A 27,707-nucleotide genomic window follows, 5' to 3' on the forward strand; every position below is an offset into this window, starting at 1 on the left:
GCTCTTGGTGTCAGTCTTTTCGGAGAAGTACATCCCTATGATAGTACATGTAATTTCAGACTCCATGGTGGCCATACCCATGTATATACGGAAACTTACACCTCAGGAATATCAGGGGTTCTCCTTCGGCATTGAGTGCCACAAAATCGTCTAGGTAGGAATCGTCGACTCCTACGGGTGCCCGTAGGTAGTCCCGGCCAACGTCGAGATCTCTGACGACATCATGAGCATTGTCAAGCCCCTCTTCAAGCTCGCCATCTCGCAAATGCTCTTATACGAGGCTAGCGACGCGTTAAATGGGATGAATCCCGTTTCCATCATGACCACGAACCAGAACACAACCTCCGGCGCGCAGACGACCATGTCCCCGCGCAACTTCAAATATTTAATTCGTCCGGTGGTCCCTGTTTGATTGAATGCAATGATCGGAGTGGGCTAACTATTTCGGCAATACCTATGTCTCAAACGGCTTTCAAAATTCACAGAATTAAATTCTTTGATGTGATGAAGTAGGACATCACTTGCGGTAATGGCTTTATCGTGCGCAACGCAGTGCTTGATAGGTGGCGAGTACTCATCACGCCAGTACTGGGATGGCATTGATCACAGCGAATGATGCAGCGCTGAGGTAGCGGCCAAAGACAATCGTAAAAGCCGCAACATTTGTGAGACATATCAATCGACTTGGGAACTCTTGGACCGCGAGAACGAGTTTCTATTTCTCTTTGAGGGGGCGATGCCATTGGCCGACGTGGTCGGGGGGCTTGAGGTTCACAAGCATTGCAAACAGGTCGGGACGATTGCAAAACAGTGAACCGTACGGTCCAGGTTGAGGACAGATGCCTTCCCTGCTGGAAGACAGTAACTTGTTCGCGTTTATCCTACCACAGGCCAACGCCACCGTACAAATCCCTCAACCGTCTCGTGCGACGGCTAACGACGGCCAAAATCTGCAATGTGCATGGATTCGCCAATTCGAGTCGATTGAGTAGTCAACGTAGTGGAAAACAATCATTGCTATGATGCCACATCGCTACACTACCTCTGTAACCGACTTCGCCCAACGCGAATGGGTGTTCTTCAAAGCACAAACGGGCACGCCATCTATGACATACTCTCGGAACGAAATGCCTGGCTTCCTCTCGGTCAATCAAGCGTGTACATCCGACACACCAGCCTGAGACAAGTCTTTGGGCGGAATATGAAGGATGATGTCTGGTCCACCCCGTGTGATCACAACCTCCTCATAACAGTGTTGATCAACCTCTACCACAAGTATCCTCTGTGTATTGTGGGCCATTTTCACGCAGTGCATGTCGTCCTCTACTGGCTGAGATACGGCTTTGGCGTTGATACCAAAGTCCCGCGGGAGATTGACCACAAATACAACAAGACGATGTCTTCCAGATGCTATTGATCTGCTCAGAAGATGCCCCTGATCGATGTAGCCGTCCATCTCTTCGGCTCAAGCTAGCCCCCCAGAAGGGTTTCTCTCGTAAATTTCCGTGAGTTCGGTAATTGGTCGACGTCGCGCGGGATACGAAGGGCAGGAGGGAAGTGTGGGTAGGAAGAGAGGATGAGGGCAGCGGCAGCGGCAGACGCAAGTTTTCGCTCCGGGAGTTTCGCTGGAGACGCCGGCTTCAACGTTCATATTGTCTGGTTTGCCTTGAAGTCATGAGAAAGACTGCAGCGAGGACGTCCGAGTGTGTGTGGGCCTTGGCGGACTGACTTTCTCGTCTGCCGACCGGGTGGGTGGTCTCGGTAATCCTGCAGCTGCGCTTGGGTCCGACCCTCTCTTCAATCGAGCAGCTCGGAAACTTGTTGCATTGTTTCAGGGGACCGACCCCTCTTCAACTCCTTCAGGTGCAAGCTGATTCGAAGTAGAGGCTGCGTTGTTGTCCTCAGTACCCTCCGCCGGTATTTGAAGTATCGTAGAAAGAAACCATGGCCAGTACACCGTCTCCGTCCACCAGGCAAGGTACTGGATAACACGGATTACCTGGTACGCTCCATCGGGTTCAGCTGTAGAGCCTACGGTTTTCTTGGTCCACACGATCTGCATAAATTACCCATCAGCTATCACAATCGTGGCGGAGAATTCGGGGGGACGCCAAGCGGGGAGGCTTACTGTGCTTTTTCCTTCACGCGTGGAGGCCACGAAATGCCAGTCCTCTGCTTGAATAATAAGACCCGGCAAGAAGGGCAGACCTTGCAGGCTGGCCCCATTGATTTGCGCAAGGCGATCGAGATATAACCACTGCGCAGCATGCCATGTCCCAATTTGTAGATGCGCATCATCAAGGCTAGCATCTCGCTGCTTAGACTCGATACTCAACGAGATGGGCTTGTTGCGAAGTTGGAAGTGGGGCGTGTGGTTGATGGTGGTGCCGCCCAACTTGTTCCGCATGAGATCGATGGCCTCCATGATGTCGGGCCGAGATGTTTCCTGAGATGCGGGGTCGACGAAGACGCAAAAGTCGACCATGCGAGGCGGCGTGCCTTTCATGAGTCCCTGATGTATTGCAGCCGTTGTTCTGTTGGATGGCGTCAGTGTCAGTTGTGGGTCAAGGCGGACAGCACAGCAGGTACTCACGAAGGCGTGAAGTTGACGAGACCGTCTTGGACAGGGGCGAGGGGCCGTCGCAAGGACAGAGCGAGTATTCTGAAATGCACTTCGCGGTCCCAGGCTGCTTCGTCAAACTTTTCCTGTATGCCATACTGCGAAGCCAGGATGATGGGGTTCACCTCGGCAAAGGAAGGCACCGGCCCATATCGTTTCACCCGTTGGTCTGTCGGTTCGTAAAAGTTGCTTGCGTCGAATTCGACCCTAGGATATGACGCGCGTATCATCTCCTGTGCGACAGCGTCCCGTCAGTATAATCTGAATTGAAGCATCATCAAACAGGGGCAGGAGATGGAGACCACCTACCTCATCGCTCGTAGGGATGATTTCTCTGCCTTTTGCGAACCTGGTGACGACGTCGTGGACATCTCGCAACTCCCGAAGGCCAGGCCTGGCGTCGATGTTCTGAATTGTCTGGATGGAAGCTAGTGGAAAGAATTTGATTGGGTTCTGGCTGATCTCGGCCGCGCCGTACTGTTTTGTCGGGGACTTCGAGCGACTGGGTCGGGATGACGAGGCTACTGACTTATTGCCATCGCAAGAGACGGAGTCGTCTGGTCGCACGGGAGCACGTGGGGTTTCGTCGGGGTTGGACTCTGTGGGCACGAGACGCGGGCGCTTTGTTGGGGTGAAGGGATTGTCCTGGTCTGCCATCGTCGTCCCGATATCTTGCCGGTCGACTTCGACACTCGAACTGGTGGCTTCTGGGTGTGAGGAGATGTCGTTGTGGTCGGAGTTTGGAGGGGTGAGGGCTTGACTGTTGCGCCTCTTGCGCTTGCTGGAAGGTATCGGTGGATGGGCGTCGCAGGGTGTTTTGGAGGCTTCGGGGATGCTCAGAAGCCACTGGCGAACGGCTTTGGAGTCACACATGAGTGGAATACAGGCGATGCGAACATGCGTGTGGGCAAATACGATATCGGTGTCGAGGTCAAATGCGTTTCCCAAGGCCGGGCTTGGTGTTGACGATTGACCCATGTTCACGGATGTATGGTTGCTGGGGTAATGCGGCACGGATAAATTCCATCCGCGTTACCTCAGGACGGGTGCCACCCAGTGACATTTTTTTTTAGCTCCAGTCACATCGCTGACTGTCAATGAGTGCCCACCAGGTGGCGCCATGGCCCGTGCACCGGGGGGGCTTTCTTGGTTTTGTTTCCTTCTGACGTAATCAGTCACTCTTGGCGGCGCTTCACGCAGAGACGTGGAACTGGGCAGTGGGGCCGGCTTGGTATTTGGGCGAATGGCAGTACATCGCTCACAGCCCCTTCCCCTGCGCGACACACACTCATGGAGAAGCCACGGCCCAACGTCGTCCATTGTCCCTCCTTCCCTCCTCTTTCTGTACCTTAGGTAGGCAGGTTCTTTCCTTTGGTCCGCCTTCTATCTCCTTCACAGAGTTTCTGGTGTCTTGTGCCTTCCGCCTTCCCACTGAACCCGACTCGACCGAGGGGCCTCAGCAATCGCACGGAACACCATGTCACCGAGCGCACTCGAGACCGACGAGGTCCTCAAGGTCAGCCGCAACAAAATCACCCTACAAGAAGTCAACGACCTGCGCATCGCCAATCTCAACCAGACGTCTACCGAGCCCACCCCTGTCGATCATCAGAAAAAGCACCAGAAGACGGTCCGCAACTCGCCGAATCTCCAGCACCAAGCGAAGCCAGCTTTCCTCTAATGTTCGGCAGCCAATCGGACAACAATGGTGCATATCCAAGCCGGGACACTGGCTGCTGCCGCAATCTTTAGCCTGCAGGTGCTGTTGACTCGGTTGCTCCCGATGTCTCCACCAAAAATCGGGAGGTACCCGCTGCACTCTCACTGTACTCACAGAGGGTACCTCCCGATTACAGCGCTGGAATCAGGAGGTAACCACTAAACACACTGCCCTGGGTTCCCTCCACTGGCCAGCAGCCTCAGCAGCCCAGCACATCCATCATTAACGAAAGAGCTTCAAGAAACAATCACCCGGCTGGACAGTGGTGAAATGCTCACAGACAACTGCATAGATGTCTTGCAAAAAATCATGCTGAAAGCTTTGTCGCAATCGGAAATCCATGTCGTACATCCCTTCCATTTCCGACCGGCTGCCCCGCGTTTGCCGCGTGCCGTCAATCGTGGACGCAAGCCCAAGTTCCTGGCCGCGATCCACCACAACTGTCACTGGGGGGTCCTGGCTAGCTTCAACGCCATAGAAGCTTGTATCCATCTGTGGGACCCTCTTCCCGTCTCTGGCGTTCTTGGTACGATGAAGAGAGCAGCTGTTTCTTGGTTTGAGAAGATGGTTTCCAAGTCCCCGGTCCAAGTTTCAATCCTTGTACGTTCCACAGGGATTGTCTCGATCAAAGCTAACCAGTCCACAGACAGGACCTAAGCATGTCAATTGTGGTGCCTTCGTGCTTCTTGCTATGAAGCACCTCTTGGAAGGAAATGGCGGACCTTCACCCACCACCAAACGACGAAAGGCCTCCCCGCTCGAAGCCGCACCCAGGCCGTACGTGCAGAGCAGCGATTTGAAGGTCAACAAATCCACTCGATTTCGCCCGGCGAACAGCATCAGCGAGATTTTCGCGAGCATTGAGGCTTTGGGAAAGCCATGCCCTCAAGCCGTGTCCAGCGCCGTGTCGGAAGTCCAGCTGTATCGGGGAAGCTTATAAATAGCATACAAACCCGGGAAAAGGTGTCCCATCGCCTGCGAGCTTCAGAGCAGCAGCCTCAAAAGATCCAGTTCGATTGCGCGCGGATCGGAGCTGCTCGAGAGCGCACAAGGAACTGCTCGGAGCACATGTCGGTCGAAAGAACCAAGTCCGCATTCCCAGACGACTTCGGCGCCACAATGGTTCAGACACCGTCCCCGACACTTGCACAATGCGAGGAAAATATCCACTTACTGGAGTTTTCCATGTCTGGTGCACGTGCTGAGCTCGAGATGGCGGATGTGGCCATCCAAGGCACCAAAGAGCGTCTGAGAGATGCAGAGAAGAGGTTTAACGACCACCAAATGCGGGCAGACTTTTGGCAGATGCTAAAGACATATCGAAAGCAGACGTGATTGGAGAAAAAGGGGTTCACCTCTGTTATCTCCTTTGCTGATCGGTGCTGGGGAACGATGGTGCATATGTTCAAGAATTGAACCTATACGGCTTTGATTTTACATCTGCGATGGCGTGTGAAATGCTTCTCGATTCTTATCTGACGACCTTATTTGGCAATTCGCCAGGTTCGCTGTGAACTGAATGGCATGGCACTCAGCCCATTGCATAATAATCAATGAATATCTGACTCAAGTTCTCGTTCCTTCAATGTATGAAGTGCCCACCACTGTCGTCCAACACCACGCCCAATGGTAATGAAGATCAGCCCCATGACCGACACCCGCACGAAGACACATTGACTAGGATTCCAGCCGAACACCTCAGTGCGGTTCATCCAAGATGTAATCTTTCAAAGTAGACACTATATCATGTCCGTATCGAAACGGCTACGGGCAAATCCGTGTGCCTGGTTCCCTGCTTGATGAGCGTAGGTAGCGCACGTCTGGTGTAGACCGCGGTCGAAACACGTCACGGACACCATCCATGCCCGCCTCACCACAGTACATGTTTGGGACGGATGATTGATCAGGATGACCAAGTCCAGGCACGACGAGGTGATAATGTTAGACATCCACTCTGGCACGATGGTTGGCTCAGGCCACGGTCATGGCCCGGGTTGCAAGTGGTAATTTTGATGTGAAGGGGCTGGTGACGGCGAATGGCTGCATTCTCTGCCTACGTAAGGCTACAGCTTCCCGCGGCTAAGACGCATGAGGGCTACAATGCTTGTCGCTGTGTCCTTTACCCTCTTTCCCATTCCTATGGTCTCATTGTCGACCGGGTGTCCAAGAGGTGCTTCAACTACGCATGTCTTCTCGGCATCCGCCTTTTTCGCTGTCAATCTAGGCCGCCGGAGCTTTCAGAAACACTACTGGGACGTCTTTATCTCTGTCAAAAGTGCCATTTTGGAGTCATCCCGGAATTTTCTGTGTATCTGCTATCATCCGCCATCCGATATCTTCTCGGCCTTTCGTAGCTTGTGCAAGCTCTAGTCACGATGCGTATCTCTTCCGACTTACTCCTGCGCCGTCGTCACGCTGAAGCTTCTGCTGTCAACGAGAAAATCGGCTCAGATATTCGCCTTATTCACAATCATTCCTGGAAAACAAAATCCTCAAGAACCACAGAGAAACCGACCTGAGCCAACCGAAACGAAGAACCCTTCCGTCTCAAGGAAACGTCTTGCCCAGCGCCAAAGTTATGACAGAGACGAGTTATGTGATCCGGTAGGCCTTAAGATCAGACTGTTGTCCATGAGTCAAAACTCAATCCATTGACAAGGTATAAGGACCAGTGAAACCCCAACCTCGTGCAAAACGAGTGATGAATGCTGACATTTCTTCAATATATTATTTGCGAGCTTTGTTTCCGTACACATCGTCGGTCAGATGGTTGCCGTTTAGACATTATTGGCTTGGTTGGATTTGTTGCCATGTACGGCGTGGCGCAAAAGTTCGGTCCTCCCTCGCTAATGCTGTCATCCATTATGTGATTTCGTGCAAGACGGTAGGCCCGTCAACGCTGTCGAACTGCCTGCTGCTTTGAGTCAAACTCGCTGTGCTCAAAATTATGCGTGATTGAAAAGCACGTCTATGTTGCCAACACTGTTTTGTGAGATTTTCCAGGGCGAAATGACGAAAAGTTATTATACTACTCAAAATTTCTCTCGCTGACAGAAAGGAGGCAAACCATGGACCAATGTGTTGAAATTCTAATGCCAAATCTCCGACTGTGGGTTAGAGCATGTGGCCGTGCCTGATTTCCGACGGGAGCAAGAAACGGCCCTCGACATTCAAGGACTTACTTCTATCTCAAGAATTGCCACGACAAAGAGGTTGCAGAGATGCTCTTCGAGGGCATTTTTGAGGGTCAAGACCTCTCAAAAGTCTGACTACTTGCGCAAATGGATTGAACAGCATTCACCCAAGTGTCGATCCAGTGTCCACACTCCGGGGCCATACTGAGTAGACTTCTTCAGAAGTCTGGACAGTCTTTCAACATAACATTCGCGTGCCGCACCCCTAGAATCGGCAATGCACTTTTGATTGCCATCAAAGTTGGATCGACGATAACAAGGTCCAGGGATCCAGGAATAGATACGAGGGATGTAAGTCAGGTAACGATCAGAACGATGAGATAAGCTGCTATTGTGTTTTCCGTGTTTGCGTTGGGGCTGCTAGTTGGCAAGAGAGCTTGAAGCATTTCCGGGGCAGTATACTCAAAGGAATCACAAGAGTGCAGTTAATTTTGTTAAAATCTTGTCACTTGGTCCCCGTATGATTGAGCACTTCGAACGCTTTTTTTCCTTCCCTGGAAAAGAGAGTCACGTCTCATAAGGACAAGTTGGAAAAGTTACAAGCCATCAAATAAGGTAATCAGAGCCCATCGATAGCAATACCCAGATGCCACCTCTTGGTATCTGTCTTTCTTGGGTCGTCGCTTGGCATTTCCCAAAAATAAAAATACCTATTTGTCCAGCGACACTTGGAACAAGATAAAGCCAAACCAGCTACCGCTGCATTACAACAGGCCAAATTTCTTGTTGCTCACCTCTGGATCTGATATCTTTAATGGCCTGGGCATCCTCAACATTACCAGGCTTGTCTCACTCACCGAACTTCGTAAGTATAGAGCCTCCCAGCCGAATGAACAGTTTAAATAGCGTTTTGCAGATTGTTTCCCGCAAATGCATTGAATACTCCAAGCTCTGCGGAAGGATCCTTTCAGTGATGTTGGTCAGCGGGCCTGTTCTCACTTTGTCAGCGCAAAGGTAAAGCTGCCGGCAAGCATGCTCGTGATCTAGTGGGCTCTGGTTGTGACATATTTGCTGGTCTATGAGTGCTAGACAGATTTCAGCGGCCCGGATAATGTTGCAGGGTTTGGTAAATTGGCGGATCGGAGGACGGACCGTGCTGCTTGAACACGGCAGCATTTGGTGACGGTACTCAACGTGCAGGTCTGCAATGTCGACAGAGTGGAATATTCAGGATTTCGTCGAGTAGTCGTATGTTTTCCGAAGTGCCCGCGAACTGGGTGCATCTCTCGCAGTCTCTTTTGCCCGCCGATGGGGCTGCATCGTAACTTCAAATCCAAGCGACGAGGTGTTCGTAAAGACGACCAGTCTGGGCTTAGTATGGGCATCATCGTTCGCTCTGGGCATGTGAGTCTTGGGTTCATCCGTCATTTAGCTCAATGTAAGGTGGCTGCAATGGCCGAGGGAGATGGAACCACCAGCCTCAGGGCGGTGGTTACGATGGCAGCGGAAGAGTCTACAGGCATGGAGGATAAGATAACTGACTTCGCATTCAACCTACAAACATTATCCGGTCGGAAGCCGGTCTCATCGCCTGTTTCCAGTGACGAGGAAATGGCTTAATCCGATGAATCGCCCTCACGTTCGCTCTTGAGCGTCTTGGCTAGCCCACTGGACGGTGACTAGATGGTCATCGTCTATGGCGGACCACGTCTTGTTATTCAAGGCGACACATCTGTTGAGGCTGTCAGGGTAGTCAGACTCACGTCACAGCCTCAATATCTCCTTCGCTTCCGCTCAAGGGGAATGACGGGTTTCCATGCACGCCGGACGGATGCTCGCTATCAAGTTCGCTAGCTTCAGATTATTTTTTTTGTCGCAAGACTCGTAAGGGCACTTCTCGGCCTTATCTTCTGATCCTGCAGAAACAGAACCTCGGCGTGCTGCGTTTCATCATCCAATACGTTCAGATTGGTATCTCCAAGACTTTTTATTGCTGTCTCGAGCGTTTCGGATATCATCTCTTCAGTCTCGAGTAGTCATTTCGTTCTCTTCCACCACCGCGCCGCTGGAATCTAATCCGTTGCACTCGGCCGTAAAGCGTCAACAGGTGTCATCAGCCGAATATCTATCTGTTCACACCGCATGATGACATTCTCATCTAGCTGACCTTCTTCAGCAAGTTGTTTCTCACAACGTCCTGATACTGACTTGCTCCGAGACATGGTCATCAGAATACCAGCAATATGCTCCTGGTACACGCGTAGCTCTTCATGCCACATCGTCCTCTTGTCAGTATGCTTTCGTAAAATGCGCCCAAAGTCGTTGCAAATGAGGTGCGCATCCTCAATCAGTTTGACATCATAAATCGCTTTTCCTATTGTTAGCCCCCTAAGCAAGCTTGCCTGATTCCAGCGACACCCTGATTGCAGAGATTTGAGGACTCTGAGATCCAGACAAGAAGCAGGACACTTTCTGCAAGCTCCTTGTAGTCTCCACAACTCGAAACTCCTTGTCTCCCAACCTCGGATGGAACAAAGACTATCTTGGACATAGCACCTCAGTAGATGAGTTGTGCCGTGATTCAAAGAGCAGAACCTCCGCCGGCCCTTATTTCGCGACATTTGCAAGTTGGTGATCAAGTTCCAGGCGCGGAATGAGATGGCCAATGCCATACACAGTACATCTTGCGCTGCCTTGCACTCGCCGCAATCCAGTAATATTTTGCCAACCTTGGCTTTTTAGCCTCATTCTATTAGGCCTTGTGTTGTGTTGTCCGCTGCTTCCGTCTTATAAATCAACACGCGTTTCAAGATGGCGGGTATTCTTTTCTCGACCTTGTCTGCGAGTTTCGAATCTTCATCGATATGTATTTTCAGGGCTCTTCAAAACAGGCCGGTTGATATGTTTCCTGGGCAGGTCTGCTGCTTTGTAGTCTTCGAGTTCGGCCTTCACTAACGCTCCAGGTCATTTTCTAAGTGCTGTGCCCTGTTCTCTTCACCAGCCTTTCTTCTCTCAAGGTTGCCTTTGTCTATACATATGTAGTCTGCAGAGCACACATAGAATTTCAGCGTGGTTTTTCACGTTGCAGATCATATTTCCGTGATACCCTTTGAGTAGACTGAGAACTTGATGACTCTTGGGATGTCGTTCTTCATCGTAATCTACAGATTAATGAAAATATCCTTTCAAGGAATTTGCAGCCGAACGGTTCACCGCAACGCGAAGGATGCCGCAAAGCGAGTGGGTCTCAACTCTCCTCGAATGTGTCACCGACTTCCTTTTGGAAATTGTCGAGAGAGGATGAATGACACAATAAGGTGCTGTGCATGTATGAGATGCCGTGGTATCTGCACAAGCTGGGAGCCATCATGTACATTAGTAACAGCAATCATTTCCGCGGGTAAGTGATCAATCAGGTCCGTGTCTAGGCCTGCATTTCGTCAAAATCACCGGGCCTGTGCCTCAACTACCCGCTTGTGTTATGATATCTAAGGTACATATCGATGGCAGCCAAGTCGGACGGTGCGCTCAGAATTCACTTGTTTATATTTGATGGAAGGGGAGGTCACGTCCCTGGAGGCTATCTCAGCCAAATTTCGTGATCGAGAAATGACATAATTTTATGAGAGTAGCTTGTTACCTTGTGAATGGAAAGCTTTGACTGAAGTGCCTGCTTTCAGGTCTTATTCAGTATTTTGAAAAGAACGTAGGCACCTTCGACCGGGAGGTGGGTTTTGGCAAATACTCGTTCCCATTGTTCCATGGTCAATCGTGAGAATTTCCATTCAAATCACACGTTTGGATGGCAAATTCTTCGCAGGCGCGTGGTTCCTAACTCTGCAGGTTCTTGGAAGGAAGAAGTACATGAATCATGGTTGAGCCCGAAATCCGGCGAGCCCGATGACGATAAGGACCACAACTTTCAGGACGAAAAAAGCTAGTTCCGAGTTGTTCGTGTTTAAATTGCGCAAGTGCTTGGAGAACCCGCAAGATCGCCTCTCATACCGATTGCAACCTACCGAGGGAGTAATCTGACGATGAGGCTGAAGCTATATCCTGTTACATGAATGCGAAGGTCAATCTAGGTGCTATTGATAATGTCGTCCTTCAGGATAACAGCATGATGCGAATTATAAAGGCTCCTATCCACAAAATCAGCAACTGGGCTAACTTAAAGGTATGGAATCTAGGTTAAGATATAAGCCTCAGACTTAATATAGAATAAGAGCGCAGGCTAGATCTTTCTATTTCACGCTATTCTAGAGGTTAGGGGGCTTTTGCTAGTTCTTTGCTCCTTAAAACATATAAATGATAGTTATATACTAGTATGTCAACTAGCTATAGGCAAACTTTCAGTCTTCTAATTTATAATAACGTTCTAAAACCACTATGTTATATATATATATATATATATATAACTATACTATATAAATATATTGTATAAATATACTGTATAAATATACTATATAAATATACTATATAAATATACTGTATAAATATACTGTATAAATATACTATATAAATATACTATATAAATATACTGTATAAATATACTGTATATATATACTATATGAATATACTGTACAAATATGTCGTATAAATATTTCATATAAATATATCACACGAATATATATAAAATATATAAATAAAATAGAAACCATTTGGAATAAAGAAGACGACTAACGACTAATAATTATGACTTCGCTAGCGAGAGAGCGGCGGCAACGCAACATAGACATGCTTAGGGCTTGAGCAACTTTGAGCATTAACGACTGCGTCGCTGTGACAAACAGAAAATGTCATATTAGTACAGGTTGGGGACGGCGGATGGCCTTTTTGAATTCTATTAATGCAGAGCTGGAGGTGTAATAGACGCGTGCCCGGCTGCAGAGCGAGACTGGCCGAGTTGGTCTGACATCACACGAGGTTGACGGTGATGGATTCCGGCTGCCAAACTTAGGAACAGCTAACGTTTCCGGCCTTCAGTCCAAGACTTTTCCTAATATCTTACAGTTCCCCTAACAGACTACAACAAATTCTACTTATTTAAGTTGCGTTGCTGCGCATCGTCTCCTCTAGGCCTGAAGTCCTTTCACCATGGTAGTGGCCTTGCCTTATTCGGTCTCTGGGTAGACCGGAGCTTTTCATGGCCATTCGGCTAAGTGGTGCTTCAGCCAATGGTTATTCTGGTAAATGCAAGAATTAGCGCTCGTTCATGCATTCCCCGGTGGTGGTGATGAATCTGCCAGGGTCTTTTGCGCAACTAATGAGCCGGCCAAGGCTTGTAGAAACAATCTGTCCGTACTCGGGGCACAGTCCATCTGTCCCGGGCAATAATGATCGCCAAGCGGTTGCAGCCGGCTCACTGCCCGGTGTAGTGGGGCCGAGCTTGGTGCCGTTGTGTAGGAGAATCGTCCCGCGTGGGATATCTTGTCCGTTTTCTGGGCTTGTCGGCGTTGTTGACCCTGAAGTCCGCGCTGGACTACCCAGGACCGTCGCGACCTTATCCGGGCACCATACAGCGGATTTTCCTCACGTAAAGGCGGCATCGGAAGAGGGTTATAGCGGCAGCTGCGCCATTGATGACTCTGGCATGTTGTGGTGGGACAGCGTAGGTACATTGGAGATAAGGTGAGCTTATCCAAACCCATCGCACTTGCGACTTGGTCATGCATCAGGTGCTTAGGAACGCTGCAAATATCATCATGATCATGATGGCAGCCGAGAGAACACTGGATGACTGTGTGGGGTGTTTTGTAGAGGACGTGGGGGAGACGAGTTGGTTTCTTCTTACGCCAGATCCCAGATAGAGGATATCCCGTTGAGCTGCTGCTGGCTTCTGCAGGTCCAGATGCCTGTTAACAGTGACGAAGTCTTGCGACAGAGCAGTATGCCTTCTTCGTCGAACATTGCTAGGATTCGCATGGCGTGCGCCTTGTGGAAAGTCCTGCCCGCTTGTCCGGAGCCGACAGATATACCAAGACATCTCGCAGTTGGGAACAGAACTAGAACTTGGGTGATCATGGCACTTGGGCCGCATTGCGAGATTTCCGGCAACCTTCTGTGGGATGACATGCTTCTTACATAAAGGGGCGACAAGCTTGGGAGAAGCAACGCCAGCCAGCAGTGTCGATAATCTGAGGTTATGTGGAAAAAAGGCAACTGACGAACGGCGCGTAACGACGCCGCTTGCCCATTGACCTTCAATCTGGCGGGACTGCCTCTCCAAGTCGACTTCTCCTTTTTCTGGATCAGTTACTGTCGCAGTCGCCTAGGGTGAGTTTCGGGGTAGAGCATTTCTTTTTATCTGACTCATGGTGGTTGATTGGTGCCACCAAAGTTATGGACATTCCTCTCTTCCCGGACACAGGGATGCCAACTCCTGATAGCCAAACAAGTGGCTAAACACGTCTGACCAGCCTGTTGCGTCGTTCTCAACAGGCCTGCCCTTTGCAAGTATCATCAAAAGGTGCTGAAGTATCATAGACTAGAGGCCAGACCAGCACAGTAGGGTCGGTGCCAAATTCATCGGTTGAGCCAGGATAGCAGATACAATGAACCGCTACGGGTAGGAAAGCCTTTGGAGAAAGGAGGATCTTCGAAGTCAAGGTAGATGGTCGATATGAGTTGAATTGCCGCAATAGAGAACAGCGGCGAAATAGTTTCCTGCCGGTTTAGATGGGGGTGCCGATGCTACTCAGAGTCGAGATCAGTCAGCGGATGATAGTTGGGCACCCTTATCGCGACAAAGTCGGGGGACGGGCACGGCTTGTCCTCAGTCTTTGCACGCTTTGCACGAAGGTAACAACATCGTCGTTGACTGGGTTGATGCGAAGGCTAGCAGCGCGGTCCTTGGGAAGCATGACGCGGACCGCAAGGGGAAGAGTGGAATGCGTCAGCAACTGAGCCAAAAGGCTGATAAAATACCCTTGAACTACGCCAGTCGCTCGGACTTTTGTGGCGGCGACGTTAGGGATTCTCTGGGTCCCCTTGCTATTGGCGTTTTTTGTGAATATCCTGCGGTGAGCCTGAACCATGCGGCGTTGGTTTGGAGTGTACTTCCTGGGCAACTTGGATTCTTCGATTACGTTTACTGTTCTACTAAGGCTCGGTCGCACTGCGTACGCGGTGATGATGGGCAACAGCGAAATTACATGAGACGATGTGGATCATGGGGCGAAAGTCGGAAGCACAGCGATGCTGACCGAAAGGGTTTGGACCGGTCGGGCCTGAGGAGTTAATGGAGGTTTGGCCCAAACCTCCCGATGGGCAAAATAGTTGGAAGAAATTCCTGTCCTGAATTGCTCAAAACGCAGGTAGTCACCGCAGAGGCTTGGTGCCGATTCAGACTGCGAAAATCAGCATCGAGCCACTAAGACCGTTGTAGTTCCCACTGCAGCACGCCTGCAGGTGCAGGTGCATAATGATTCACATTCCCGTGGTCTGCGCTGTCCTTCTTGCTACCCTTCCCTCCGACAATCTTGCTGTATATGACTTGTCGTCCTCGCGCGGATTCGATGTAGCCTGCCGGGCGAATCAAGCCAAGAACATGGCGGAGTCTTTGTCGAGAGGCGCACCCGTTGGGGTCTCTGGCTTCAGGCCGGCTTGGATGGTTCGTGGGGAGGGATGTAGTTGCTCATGGTCTAGCAGGAAAAGAGAAATAAATCAGCGATTTGAACGTCCAGGAGCTGATGCACTCGCCTCGGAGCTGTCTCCGTCAAAGTCGTACGGCGGTTAAAAGGGAGGGCCCGCGGTACCTGCCTCCAGCACCGCAGTCACCTGGTCGGGTGCGGCTCATGTCTATCCAGGTGCATCTGAGAGATGGAGTGAAGGCCCGCAGGCTTTGAGACTCATTACTGCTCTGCAAACTACAGCGGTATGAGCGACAAGTAATGACCGGCACCCGCCCCGTTCATCAGAAGTTGGTTGGTCTGGTTAAACGAACGACTCATGTAAACTTGACTGCCCAGCCAGAGACTGGACTCGCACCGGAGACCACTACCAATAAAGTTGTTGCGAGTCTGGGTTTTTCAAGCAAGATCGAGGGCGGCAACTCTGGCTCATGACACCACCTTGCGCTGCAGCCTGTGTTGAGATGCTTGAAGATTCATGTGTGAAAGTGGGATACAAATCCAAGTCAAACGGACCAGTTCTGACATCATAGATAAGTAGCTATAAGAAATCCTCGTCCATCAGCTAACCTGCCCTCGCCCATAGTGAGACACTAGGATTCTGTGAGTCTGGCGCATGAGAATATCCAGTCAATTCCGCGCATCAGAGAGCCGAGAATCCATACATGATAGGGTGAGATATATGTCGCACTGAACATCTTGGGCCTCAAGTTACCATCAACTGAGGCCTGCTAGTGCTTTTGCTCCACCACTTGCTATCCGTACTCGTCAACCGGCTAATCTCCTTCATAGATGTGTATCATACTTGCGCCTGGCTTATAACCAACCTCGTTCAGCTGTTCGGTCTCGTCAGTAACTGGTTGCCATCTTCAGCAATAAGGCAAACAATTTAAAGGACCGAACCCAAAATACTCCTGCCGTAATCCCCTGAGAGACGCATATGGCCTATGAATTTGTGCGATGACGCTCAAAATGGGCTGAAGTAGTGGTGTGGGCGTCCTCCGTGGTTTTCCTTGGACAGCAAGCATCAGGCTAAATCAATCGCTCTCAAGGCAATTGATCTCATTCTGAAACTTGGGCGGGAGTCTCAGAAATACCTGGAGAATCTCATTGGAGACTTTTGTCAGCGCCCATCGGCTTTCTTCGTGCTGATGTTGTCTCATGTGAGCTTCTCATTCTGTGACGGGCCTTTCACATGGGAATGTTCTTATGAGATCTTGCCACAGCGAGAGGGCCGTTTTTGAATGATATCTTGTCATGGGGGTTACCTTGGGGTACTCTTTCCGTCTCGGCCTCTTCAAGACTGTGTCGCGACGCGAGTTTTGGATCGAGATGTCATTTTTCCGTATCTGCGTGAACAGACCGTGCCTTGCCCCAGAAACCAGCAGTTTCATGCCAGAGGGGGGCCACTCAATACTTTCATACGAGGATGCAGTCAGTGTAGCAAGATAACAAATCAGACTTCTCGTTCCAGGCTGATCTCCCACGGATGTCTTCTCATCGACCTCTTCGGTAGGCTGGACAGATAGAGCTTGCATTTGTCGATGCTGACTTCGTCGATAAGGAGCAATAGCCCATTACGGAGTGTGATGGACCAGACAGGAGCACGTGGAAGCCAAGCCAGAGATACCGGCTGATGATCAGCCTCCTGGCGCGTGACAATGCTTGCCGCTAGAGTTGACCATGGAAATGACGCGGGATGCTGGACAGATGACGGTGGCTATAAGGATGGCTTCTCTTTGTGAGGTTTTTCAGAGCTGGTATTGAGACGTCAACATAACTCCGAAGCAGCCAGGTTCGGGGCAAGCGTATGTCCATTGGGGTTGCATATCAATCGGCGGAGATGTGCAGTGGAGCAATTCAAACAATTTTCCAAGGTCAAAATTCAAACGGAGGAGAATATCGGGGACGGTCTTTGATTGTGGAGCCGAGTGAAATTGCTGTCACAGGCCGCGAAAACTTGTGGACGAATGCCCTTTTGGTCAGATCGAGACGGAACATCAGCCTGAAACAGGCCTAGAAGGTCGCCTTCTCGACAACTAGACCCACACAGAGGCTCCCGCGATCACCACGGGTGGGCATCGCCATCGGAGAAACAGTGCAGACTGTCGATGACAAGAGGGGTTGAGACAACAGCCAAAGTCCTGACAACGTTTACGACCGACCTTTGAAAGCATACTCGAAATTCATAAAGATGGAGGGAGGAGAAGAATGAAGTTTCTCCCTGGTCCTTCACACAACGGAGAAAACCCATCATAGGGACGCCATCTCAGACAACACTCACGAAGAAGATGACCCCCATCTAGACCCCCTATTCCACCTAGTAGATAGCTTTGTTGTCCTTCTATACCGGTTTCCAACCCAGCAGTGCATTTGTGCATGATCATCCATACACATCCAAGGCCGCGTCATGGGATTCATCTTGATCACCCTTGGCTATTGAGCCAAGCCTGCCATCAGTCTCTCTCAGTAATATGGGACTAATATCTTTTGCCTGCAGAATGGCCGTCTAGTATTATCTGAGGCCACGATTTCTGTTCGTTGTTGCTGTGATTGATGCTCGAATGGTGTCAACTCAAAGACTTAAGCCACGACCAACGGCCCCAAAGGCCACTTACATATGGAGCCGCGCAATCATCACACTACAGACAGGTGCACTGACGTAGTTGGTGCTGTTGCTTCCTTGGAGCTCCTTCCCGTCAGCAGGAGGAGCTACGCGCCCGCGGGGGTCACCTGCCTGTTGTATCTGAGACTGGCAGCAGGACGTGCAGGTACTGCCCCAGCGCAGAGAGCAACTTTACTATGGGGGCCTTCCAGGGGATGGCCCACTGAAAGAATTGGTACCTACCGATTTCGCACCGGGAAATTGGGAGGTACCTATGGAGCTCCATGTCTGAGGGTTAACGTCATGTCCTTCCACTCCAATTGGGTGCCAAACCGCCAGCACCTACCATCAGCAGCAATTGACAATTGACGTCGTCCTGTCCACGTCCCCCGAATGCCTTACTCCACGGGATCCTTCGTCCATCACAATGACCATGACCACCACCATGCCGCCCAAGGTTTGTTACAAGCGACATCGAAGTCGTCTACCAGCAACTCGAGGCCACTCTTTCCTCTCCACCCGTCGCACACCACGATAACGGCCTTCTCGCCGGTTCAGTAGTGGGCGGTCCTCATGCAGTCACAAAAGCGCCATCTTTTTACCGAAAGTAAGTTGACAACTGCTTATTCCCGCGTTTCATTGGTCTTGCATACTAACCATTGACAACCCTTTGCCAGGACGAAAGCCGAATTTGTCAGAAGTAATACGCCGACACGTGACGGGGCCCGAGGTTCCTTGCGACTCTCGAGATGACCACAAGTCGGAATTGAACCACGACTCTGACCATCACAATGACTCCGACCATGGCAACGAGTTCGAGGATGATAAGGAGCCCACAAGCAAAGAAACTATCGAGGCAGAGTCCGAGAAGCCCAATGAGTCTGCCGGTATTGACTTCCGGGAGGCATTTGCCTGGCTGCCGTATCTCGGCGACAGCGTTGTGTGCCTGGTCGCCTGCGAAGCGGATGGATTAGAAGGCCCTGTGAAACAGTCTGTCCTGGCCGAACATGTCACCAAACAATTGCTAATATTGCCGATTCATATTGAGCATGACCTTTGTTGGGCGGTTGCTACTTTCGAATTTTGCGCCACTCGACACGACTTGAACATCGTACACATCTCTGCGTCGAGCACTGCGGGACTTGTCCGCGCAGAACAAGTTGCTACCAAGTTTTGCCGCATTTGACGCCTTCGGTCCAAAGCTGCATGACGCACGTCGCGTCAAGCCAGCCGGAGGGCGCCGTATCAGACAAGGGTGGTGCCGTTGCCTTCGTAACCTCGCTGGCCTTTGCGCTTGGTGCGCGTTACCAGCAACTGTTCGTGTGCATGTATTTCATGACGACGGATGATCCAACTAGCATCTCGTCAATACCAACGCCGTCAGGCGACATGTCTGTCCCCATGCCCCAGTGACTTGCCACCACCGCCTCAAGGCCGACCATAGCTGGCTGAAGTATGCTTTTTGAAGCTTCCACGTTCACTCGTCCAAGCGACTGCCATTTTTCAAGACCTCTTCATCCTGGCTGGACAGCCCACGCAGCAACTACCTTCCTGCGTATGACGAAGACGCAAAACCCCCCGCTGGCGGTAATATCTCTTGAGTCTGTGCCGCTTCAGGCAGTCTGCATTGGACAACACGGTGATGCACTATGTACCTTGGTGGTCTGGCGAAAACAAATACCAGGAGTGGTCTCCATCAAGGTTGCGTACGTTCACCTGTCAAACCACAACCAGCCTTGAGAGGGTCAACGAGACATATCCTCGAGGCAGTGGACCAGCCATATCAACGTGCCAGTGGTGGAAGTGAAAGCAAAGTGGGTCATCGTACACCCCACGGGGTACAAGGGCCCACTTGTTTTCGTCCAAATGCACAACAGCCACTCTTCAGTGTTCCAGCTTGACGCGGCACCCGGTTGGCCTTGGGCACAGCCGGGTGCTAGGTGCCTGCCGAACTTACCTCCTTCTTCAATCTCCCTACCTACCTAACTACCTCCTGCCTATCTGTAGCAAATGCTGAAGTTTGGCTCCATGCCAATTTTTCGGCAACTGCTGATTCCATTTGAGCAGCTGCTGGTCACTTCCTGCCAATGCGCACCTCCGGCTGATGTTGCGGTGACTACCGGCTTCCAGCAGCTACTATCCCACCCCGCTACCTAAGGTAGGTAGTTGCACCTGCCGACCTCCAGCAAGCAAATCATCCGTTGACACCGCCTGCTGTGGTCATAGCGCCCGCCCGCCCTGCTGTCGCTCAGGCACGTACCTAGTCCGGTATGTTCCATGGTTCAGACCTCACATTTTTTGGCGGGCGGAATGTGACATGTGTCCACCACCCCGCCCTCCCGACCCTGTCACCATACTTTCTTCACACTCGTTTTCAGGTGCAACCTCTTCCATGGGTCTAACCATTGCCGACAGACACCTCAGTCAGAGATCATTACCAAACATGCACCGCGCACCCGCATTGAGTATCGCATCCACGGTGAGAGTGTATTCCACGTCGTCATCTTTGATCAAAGTCCCACGGAGCTGACCAGTTGATTCCCTAGCTTGCCTGTATCGTTGCCTCCTCCCCAGCGGCCGTTGGTCGAACCATTGCTGATCCGACTGCCGTTGCTTTGGTGTCCGATTCCCTCGACATCTCCACCGAACAAAAGCTAGTCTTTCTCCCCATCAAGTCTACCATGGCTGCACATGACACGAAATGCATCCTCGGCGTTAGACGGATAACTGGGCACCACCTTGTGGACCACTTGCGCCGCCGGGGTCATTGCAGTCCATCGCCCGTTGCTCGTCAACGTCGACACCGGTACCACACGCGATTATTACGCGCCCGTCTCGCGTCCTCCCCTCCCGCACTCCATGTGCAACTGGAGTCTGCCACAAAACGCCGAGTACTTGCTGAACTGCATCGGCAGCTCTGTCGTCGGGGCTGATGTCATCTGTGCCGGCCGACTGCCCATGGACGTGGCTGGTCCCACACACCAACAATCTTCGTGTTCCCCATTCTGCAAGCAACATCACGAGGCTTCCCACGTCATCCGCAATAATATCATCGACGGATTTGTGGGCTTCCCAAACGGATCAATGCTGCCGTCCATGACATGTACTCGTAACCAACACTGGGCCACAGAGCCTGCGCTAGCCTCTAGGTGGAGAGCTCGGGCAAGCTGAGGTGAAGACGTCCACATGGGATCAGTCGAGGCTCAATTCATCTGCACCACCATCCGGAACGCATACATCTGCCTGCACCTTATGTGCGCTAGGTGGATTTGGTGCGACACCTTGCTCACCTTACCCAGAGTGCCCCCCTGCCAAAAGCAAAGAGGGCAGAATTCCTGCCCAGGGACCTGCAAGACACATGGGACGGCGTAACGGCGAAGTCAATCTCAACGTCAAAGCTCGATCGCCCGTCGACCGCGACACCGTTGGGGGGTACTAGAGCAGGCACTACTAGAACCCAAACCTGCATTTTTGCAGAATTGAATGTGACGGGTTTTCATTTATGGACACTAGACCGCCTGCGCCTAAAAGCTCTATCTCGGTCCTTTGCAAGTCGTACCACCGTCCGCAAGCAGGATACTTGTTGAAATCGCCGCCGTAGAGCCTAGACATGTTATAGATAGGCCTTGCCAGCTTGCGTTAATTTAGTTATAATGCCTTGGGTGCAAGAGATATGTGGCATCGGCCCACTGAGAAGGAGGTTTGAAGTGTGAGTGATGGTCTCTTTTGAACAGGTATGCATAGAGCTTTCGGGTCGCAACAAGGATGCTTCGTGTGTCGCTGGAGTCAGGAATCGTCCTCCCCCCCTCGCCACCTGACGGCGATGAAAGTTTTCTGATGCAGGCGACGCGCTTGGTGCGGATCCCAATTTCGCCGGTCCAGGCTTTAACAAAGTACACTGTAAACCTTGGAGATAAGATGCAGCACAGATTTGCAAGGAAACAGCAGAGAACAGCGCGTATCCTGAATAAGTGTACATAACTTCTTGGGTTTCGCACTCTTGATCTTGGACCAGCCTGTCATCATCGAAGTGGATGAACGTAGGATGACTCAATGGCAGAAGATGGACAACTGGCTGGCCCCTCACGAGCGAGAAATCTGATGTCCAGACGAGGACGAAGAATTGGATTGGTGCTGAGCTTGTCGCTGCTTGAAGATTGCTTAAGTCGACCCGTCTGGTAGGTGCAGCTGGGGGGCTCAGGTGCATGTCCCGGAAGAGTGTTGCTATCACTTTGCCACCGAAAAGCTGCTGCAGTGCCCAGTAGGGGATTCTTCACCATCAAAAAGGACACCAAGAGGACGGCACGGGGGTCCCTGTTACTGGCGAATGCAATGTTCCGTGGAGGCAGAGGTGCTACGAAAACCGTTGTAGCTGCTCATACCTGTGCACCATTAGAGAAAAGGAGGCAGCACTCTGGCGTCACACACGGTCCTTTGTAGTGCCTGCTATTTTGGAGGGAACACAAGCTCAGAGGAGCCATTAGAGCGGCCAATTATCATGGCTACATTGTGTTAAAATGGGTATCTTGGAGACATCGCTCGCCTTCCTCGGAAAGCCGATTAGATGTAGATAAAAGGCACTTGCAAATCGTCTGTTGTTCTTCTCCTCGGCGGGTCCGTCCTCGTCGCTGTACTCTTAGGCCTTGTCGTCGTTGACCTCAATGGTGACCTTGATGCCGGGGAGCTCGTTGAGGACGGCTATCGTTGCGGATAGAAGGATAGAAAAGGCTCTAAAACTAAGAGAAACAGCTTTGCTCTGAATTCTGACGGGTAAGGAGATGAAGTTTGATTTGTGAGGCTGAGATAGTCGATAGCCTCATATTTCGGGAAACGCGAATTCTGACCTACTAAAGGAGTCCTCACCCATATCCAGATTTCCGGGACGAGTTCTGCTATCCGAGCGGATAGTAAGCATGAGCGACAATAGGAACGATCAATAGCAACGATGACATGGACGAGAGGGACGACAGGGACGACAGGCGACAGGGACGACAGGCGACAGGGACGACAAGGACCATAGGGATAATAAGGACAGGAATAATAAGGATAATAAAACTAGTATAGGAGAACTATTCAAGCTGATATGATACTTGTCCGCCCGGTCCGCTGGAAGTATCCGCCGGGGCCGGGCAGTCCACGAGTTGAAAGCCACCAGCCGTCATTGACACTTGGTCAGGCGTTGCGGCCCGCTGCCAACAGCGTCTTGATGGCTGCAACTGGTGCACTGACCGGCTTGGCGCCTCTGACGGGCGTCTCGGCGGCGGGAGCGGTGTGTTGGATTCTGATGTCCAGGCAAGCGAGCTGGGTGGGAGCAGAGTAGAAGCTTTCAGAAGCGGTCACCACCATGTCTCCATGCAGTCTAGAATGTGGCGTTTGGCGTCAAGGTATGGGATTGAGTCATCGTGGAAGAGGAAGACTCCCGTTTTAGGTCGAAGGGAAGTGGAGGATACAACAACGGGAGATTTGATGGTGAGTTGTGTTGCCTTGTGGAAAGTGCTCCCATTGGGGACGAGAGACGATATCCGTTCCTTGGACAAGAGCCCTGTCATTAGCGTCTATGGCGCAGTGTGGCGTAGGTTTGTGACGCACCGTACGCGGCTGACCTTTGGGTATCCCCGCGACAATTACCTTCCTTGACCTCTTGATTGACACCACGTGATGTTCGCAGAGGTGAGCAGAGGCTTACACAACGGAATAAGAGATGGTATTTTCGGATACCCCCAGCCATCTGATCGGTTTGCCGGCTCGTACACTCCATCGCGACCCCTTGAGATGGGCCCTAGTATCGGTGACAGTTCGGACGGCAAGAGTTGGGGCTGACGGACAGTCTTTGGTCGCCGGCCAGTGCGGTTTTGGTTGCGACCTGGCCATCTGCCGTGACAGTCTCGATCCGGAGGAGCGTTCATATTGCTACCGACGGCCTCGACCCGACTGTGAGGGGAGAATGGTTGGTCGGTCTCGGGGTCTTGAGGGTCTCAGAGGAACGCCATCGCATCACAGATTCCTGCGGCTCGGCCCGGCCCGAGACACTGGGGGCGATATGTGAGCCGTTGGATCTTCATCTGCAAATCCATCACACTGGGCTTCTGTGTCTGGTTGTGGTACCTGCATTCGCCTTACCTATCGTATCCACAGCTACGTGCACCTGCCCCGGTTGCTCGGGCGCCGCCAAGTTCAATCCGTAAAGAATACAGTTACCTCTGCAGAAAGGGTGTTTTAGACATAATGAAACTCTGGATGAGTACTGGGGTAGCATGAACTTGCTGCCGCCTCCATGTTTAAGTCGCCACTAATGCCGAGGAAGCGTTCCAACTCAAGTGCCTGAGCATTACAGACGCCGTCGTTGCTGGACAAGTGAAATCGTCACAATCGTTTGCTTAGAGAAAAGCTCCATCTCGCTGGGAACCCTCCTTCCTAGTGACAACCTCCGAGTCATTGAAAAGGCTCTGACTCATTGAGAGGGGACAGGTATTGGTCTGATGGCCGCGGTTCTTGAAGTCAGGCTGATGAGATATCCCCCTGGTAGTCTTGTGTGAAGCACGTGCTCAGACTAGTTGGTAAGCGAAGCCTCTTTCATCAGAGAATGAGGAATGAACGTCTCGAGAACACAGTATGAAAGATCAGCATACGAAGGAGCTGGCAGATGCGATGTGAACGCCTTGCCATTCCAATAGTCGGTGGTGGTGGCAGCGCAGCAGTCAATCCGTGAGAAATCACGACCGCGTATGACGCCAATGGCACTCAATTTCAAAGAAGAATCGGAGTCTCCGTGTCAGTTTTCAGCAAGGGATGCCAGGCTTTCGAACACCGCCGACTTTCGGAAACCAGACGGTTAAAATAAGCTCCGTGGATGACTGGACTTTTTGGCCGAGAACAGCGTGTTACTTGATTTCAGAAAGGCTGTCAATACCTAAATTATGAGCAACGTAAAACAATGCGTGTTCTTCTTCGAACCCTCTTTTTCCTTGGTCTTACGGGCGTGATCAAACCAAATCTTTCTGGCCCGTTCATTTGTGTCTGGCCGCAACAACACATCCAGTATCCACATCGATTTGTTCCCATTTAAAAATTATATTTTAAGGTCGCAAAGAAGGCTGATCTCAATTCCCTTGTGGTCGGCCTGAATGCTGAGGATAAAAGAAGAGAGTGATTACTGTTATTTAATGCCCCCTCCGTCGGCCACCGATCATGCTACTCACCCAACCGCACCATAGTTCTCCGACATTTGCTCATTGTCCAATTAGCACGCCCTGTGACTATGCATTGGGTTAGTGACGGCGGCGGTATTGTCCAAGCCTGGTATCAAGGCCTAGAGAATGGAAATTCATTTGCTAATGTTCTCCTTGGGACGCAGGACGCATAACTTCTCCAGCAAGCCCCCTGTGACCTTCCCAGATACTTCGAGGACCACGGCTTTCATCCAGATCTCTCAGTTAATGTTGAACGCGGTCGCCCTGATTATAGTGAGAGCGTGCTAGAAGGCTACTGTCTTTTTGATAAGCATTGTATCAAGCCCCTCTCACCGTTCGGCTTCGATCTATCATACACATAATTGGGATTATCTGATGTGAAGGCCGCCGATATCAATTCTCGGTTTTCATGTTCTGCTGCCACCGTGACAGCCACGGTCGCCGCTGTTGGACAGTGAGATGGGCAAGAGGTAGATGAATTGTATGTGGCGGCATCCCTAAGTCAGGGGGGTTGCGGGTTAAAGTCATACATGAAGATTCTTGCAGGGCTTTGTAAGACAGCTGAATCCATTGGAGGGACGGCCCAAAACAGTGCCAATCTCATCGTAAGTTGCACCATGGTATGGAGCTGAATCTGCAGCTTCAGCAGATAAGAGTACTTCTGACTTGGCACCGTTTCTTCGTAACATCAAGAAATTCGAAGCCAGCCCTTCGGGGCCCTTCGCGGGTGACTGCCTTTCAATTTAAGAGAGCTGACGCCCGAACCTATGCACACCAATCGCAGGGTTTCTCCTCATATCAAGGAAGAGAGTCACGGGGACTTTTCTTCAAGCAGAAAGGGGCGATTTAGGCAATCTTCAGTGAATGCACCACTCTGACCAAGCAATTTGATATTGTCTGTTCAGTTTTCTGCCACAGGGGTCGGTTCATAGCCTTCTCAATGCTCAGCATGAAGCTTCCGGCCAGAGCCTTGGACTATCGCGCATGCTCCAGAAGCAAGGGTCGAGGCAAGGGCAGGCATCACCCAAAGCCAGTGGGTTTGAGAACGTCTTTCTTCAATCCTTCTCTTGATTTGACCTGCACTCTGTCGAACTCCATCTGCCGATGGTCCAATAAATCGTCAGTGACCGTTCACAGGAGCTGATGCATTAAATAATCGGACATGTCCATGGAACTTTTGCCTACTCAGTGAGCAAAGTCTATGCTGCAAACGTCGGGCATGCTACTTCATCGAGATTCACCACGATATCCTCATGGAATAAACAGACTTGGGCACGCGATTATGACGTGTTGAATTGTGTTCAGAGAGTTTCATATTGACTCGCCACGGACTGCAACATGTCGTCGGTCAAGCTCGCAGCTCATCGCGCGCATGGCTCTTCAGATGCTACCACTGGGCTACGGGTCTGTATGGTTCTCATGTTGCAATCGTATGTTGACTCCCAAAAAGGCGTTTCGATATCACCAACGCTGCCTGATTCCATGATCTAAGTTGCCGAAACATTTGAAACCCACATGACATGAGACGTTCTTGACACCGCACACGACCAAGACTGCAGTATCGTCCAACAATCAATACCAATCCACAATAACATGATCCAACTCGGGCTAGTTCCTCTGCTGCGATGACGGCGAAATACACTGAAGTTGCCAGGTCCTTCACGATCTCATGTCAATGATTCCTGCATCTGTTCTCTTGACTGCGGCCATGGCCTTGATGGTGGCCTCAGCCCGCGGCTTGATGTTGGAAAGGAAGAGCTGGATAAAATCGTTCTTTGTCTTCGCCGTGGCGTATGACACCTCGTGAGCTGCCAAGATGTTACGCAGCCTGGCGATGGTGAGGGAGGCCGGATTGAAGTTTGCTTGCAGGTACGAGACGTCGTCGCTCTTGGTGGGAATGTTTCGGAGCGGGTCATGGACTGTCATCATGGCCGAGCTGCTTGCCGGCTTCGTGTCGCCTTTTTCAGTCGATGTTCTTGGCTGTTCTGAAGCGGTCGCGGCCAGTCGAACGCCTTCGTCTTTGGGCGTGCTTATGAAGCCATGACATTCCGCTATCTGCAGGAGCTCTGCCCTGCGTGCGCGGGCTGGCATGCGAATGGAGAAATCTCGCAAGAACTGACGGATCTGGACAAGGGTCATTGCGTCAAAATTGGGAGCCATGATGACTGTCGTCTCTGAAACGATTCGTTCTGATGGTCTGTATGCGTGGGATAATCGCGGGAGCAAGGAGTTGGACGACGTGGTGTGTGCAGTGGGGACAGATGTTGAAGGGCTCCTTCACGACTGCACGAAGGCGGCGCTTCTTGTCATGGACACTGGCTGGTTTCAAGTCCTGCAGTATGGTCGTCTTCCTCATTCGCAGCGAGGCTTACGCCTTTGCAAGCACATTCGACTGCAGGCCCTTCCATCTATCATGTCTCAGTGCTCGGACCTCTCTTGCGCTCTGAAAATGCACTTGCCCGGCGGTGAGCACATCAGTCAACTTGATGACAAAGATCGGGGCCGATGACTTTGACATGTCACATTCATAACCAAACTTCTCACACCTTCAAGGAGAAGACCAAAGATGGCGCCGCATAGGGGGCTCACCGAACACGCTACATCTCGCGACAAGAGCACGGTCATTGATCGGCTTATCTCCGCTTTAGATTTCCAATAGCAGCGTCGTTTGCCAGTCGGCGAGGCGTTAGTACGACGTGGGAAACCTCTGAAACCAACACAGAAGGGCAGTTGTGAGGGCAAATTTCTGATAACTACCAAGACCTTTCTAGGTCGTCTTCATGATATATCAAACGGGGGACAGTAGA

General features: G+C 51.2%; 2 protein-coding genes across 2 annotated transcripts; both read right to left on the bottom strand.

Moving 5' to 3' along the window:
- Nucleotides 1-1,831: 1,831 nt before the first annotated feature.
- GCG54_00015367 (uncharacterized protein) lies at nucleotides 1,832-3,598 on the bottom strand (the record flags this gene model as incomplete). The annotated part of the gene is made up of 3 exons (XM_045415161.1): nucleotides 1,832-2,056; nucleotides 2,129-2,446; nucleotides 2,930-3,598. The coding sequence occupies 3 exons, from the start codon at nucleotides 3,596-3,598 to the stop codon at nucleotides 1,832-1,834; spliced, it is 1,212 nt and encodes a 403-aa protein (XP_045267143.1).
- A 22,961-nt stretch (nucleotides 3,599-26,559) lies between these two features.
- On the bottom strand, nucleotides 26,560-27,060 carry GCG54_00015368 (uncharacterized protein; the record flags this gene model as incomplete). Its single annotated transcript, XM_045415162.1, has 1 exon — nucleotides 26,560-27,060. One exon carries the CDS (start codon nucleotides 27,058-27,060, stop codon nucleotides 26,560-26,562), a length of 501 nt encoding a protein of 166 aa, XP_045267144.1.
- Between the last annotated feature and the right edge of the window lie 647 nt (nucleotides 27,061-27,707).

This window comes from Colletotrichum gloeosporioides (assembly GCF_011800055.1).
Source record: "Colletotrichum gloeosporioides strain Lc1 chromosome Unknown consensus_25, whole genome shotgun sequence".
Lineage (NCBI taxonomy): Eukaryota > Fungi > Ascomycota > Sordariomycetes > Glomerellales > Glomerellaceae > Colletotrichum > Colletotrichum gloeosporioides.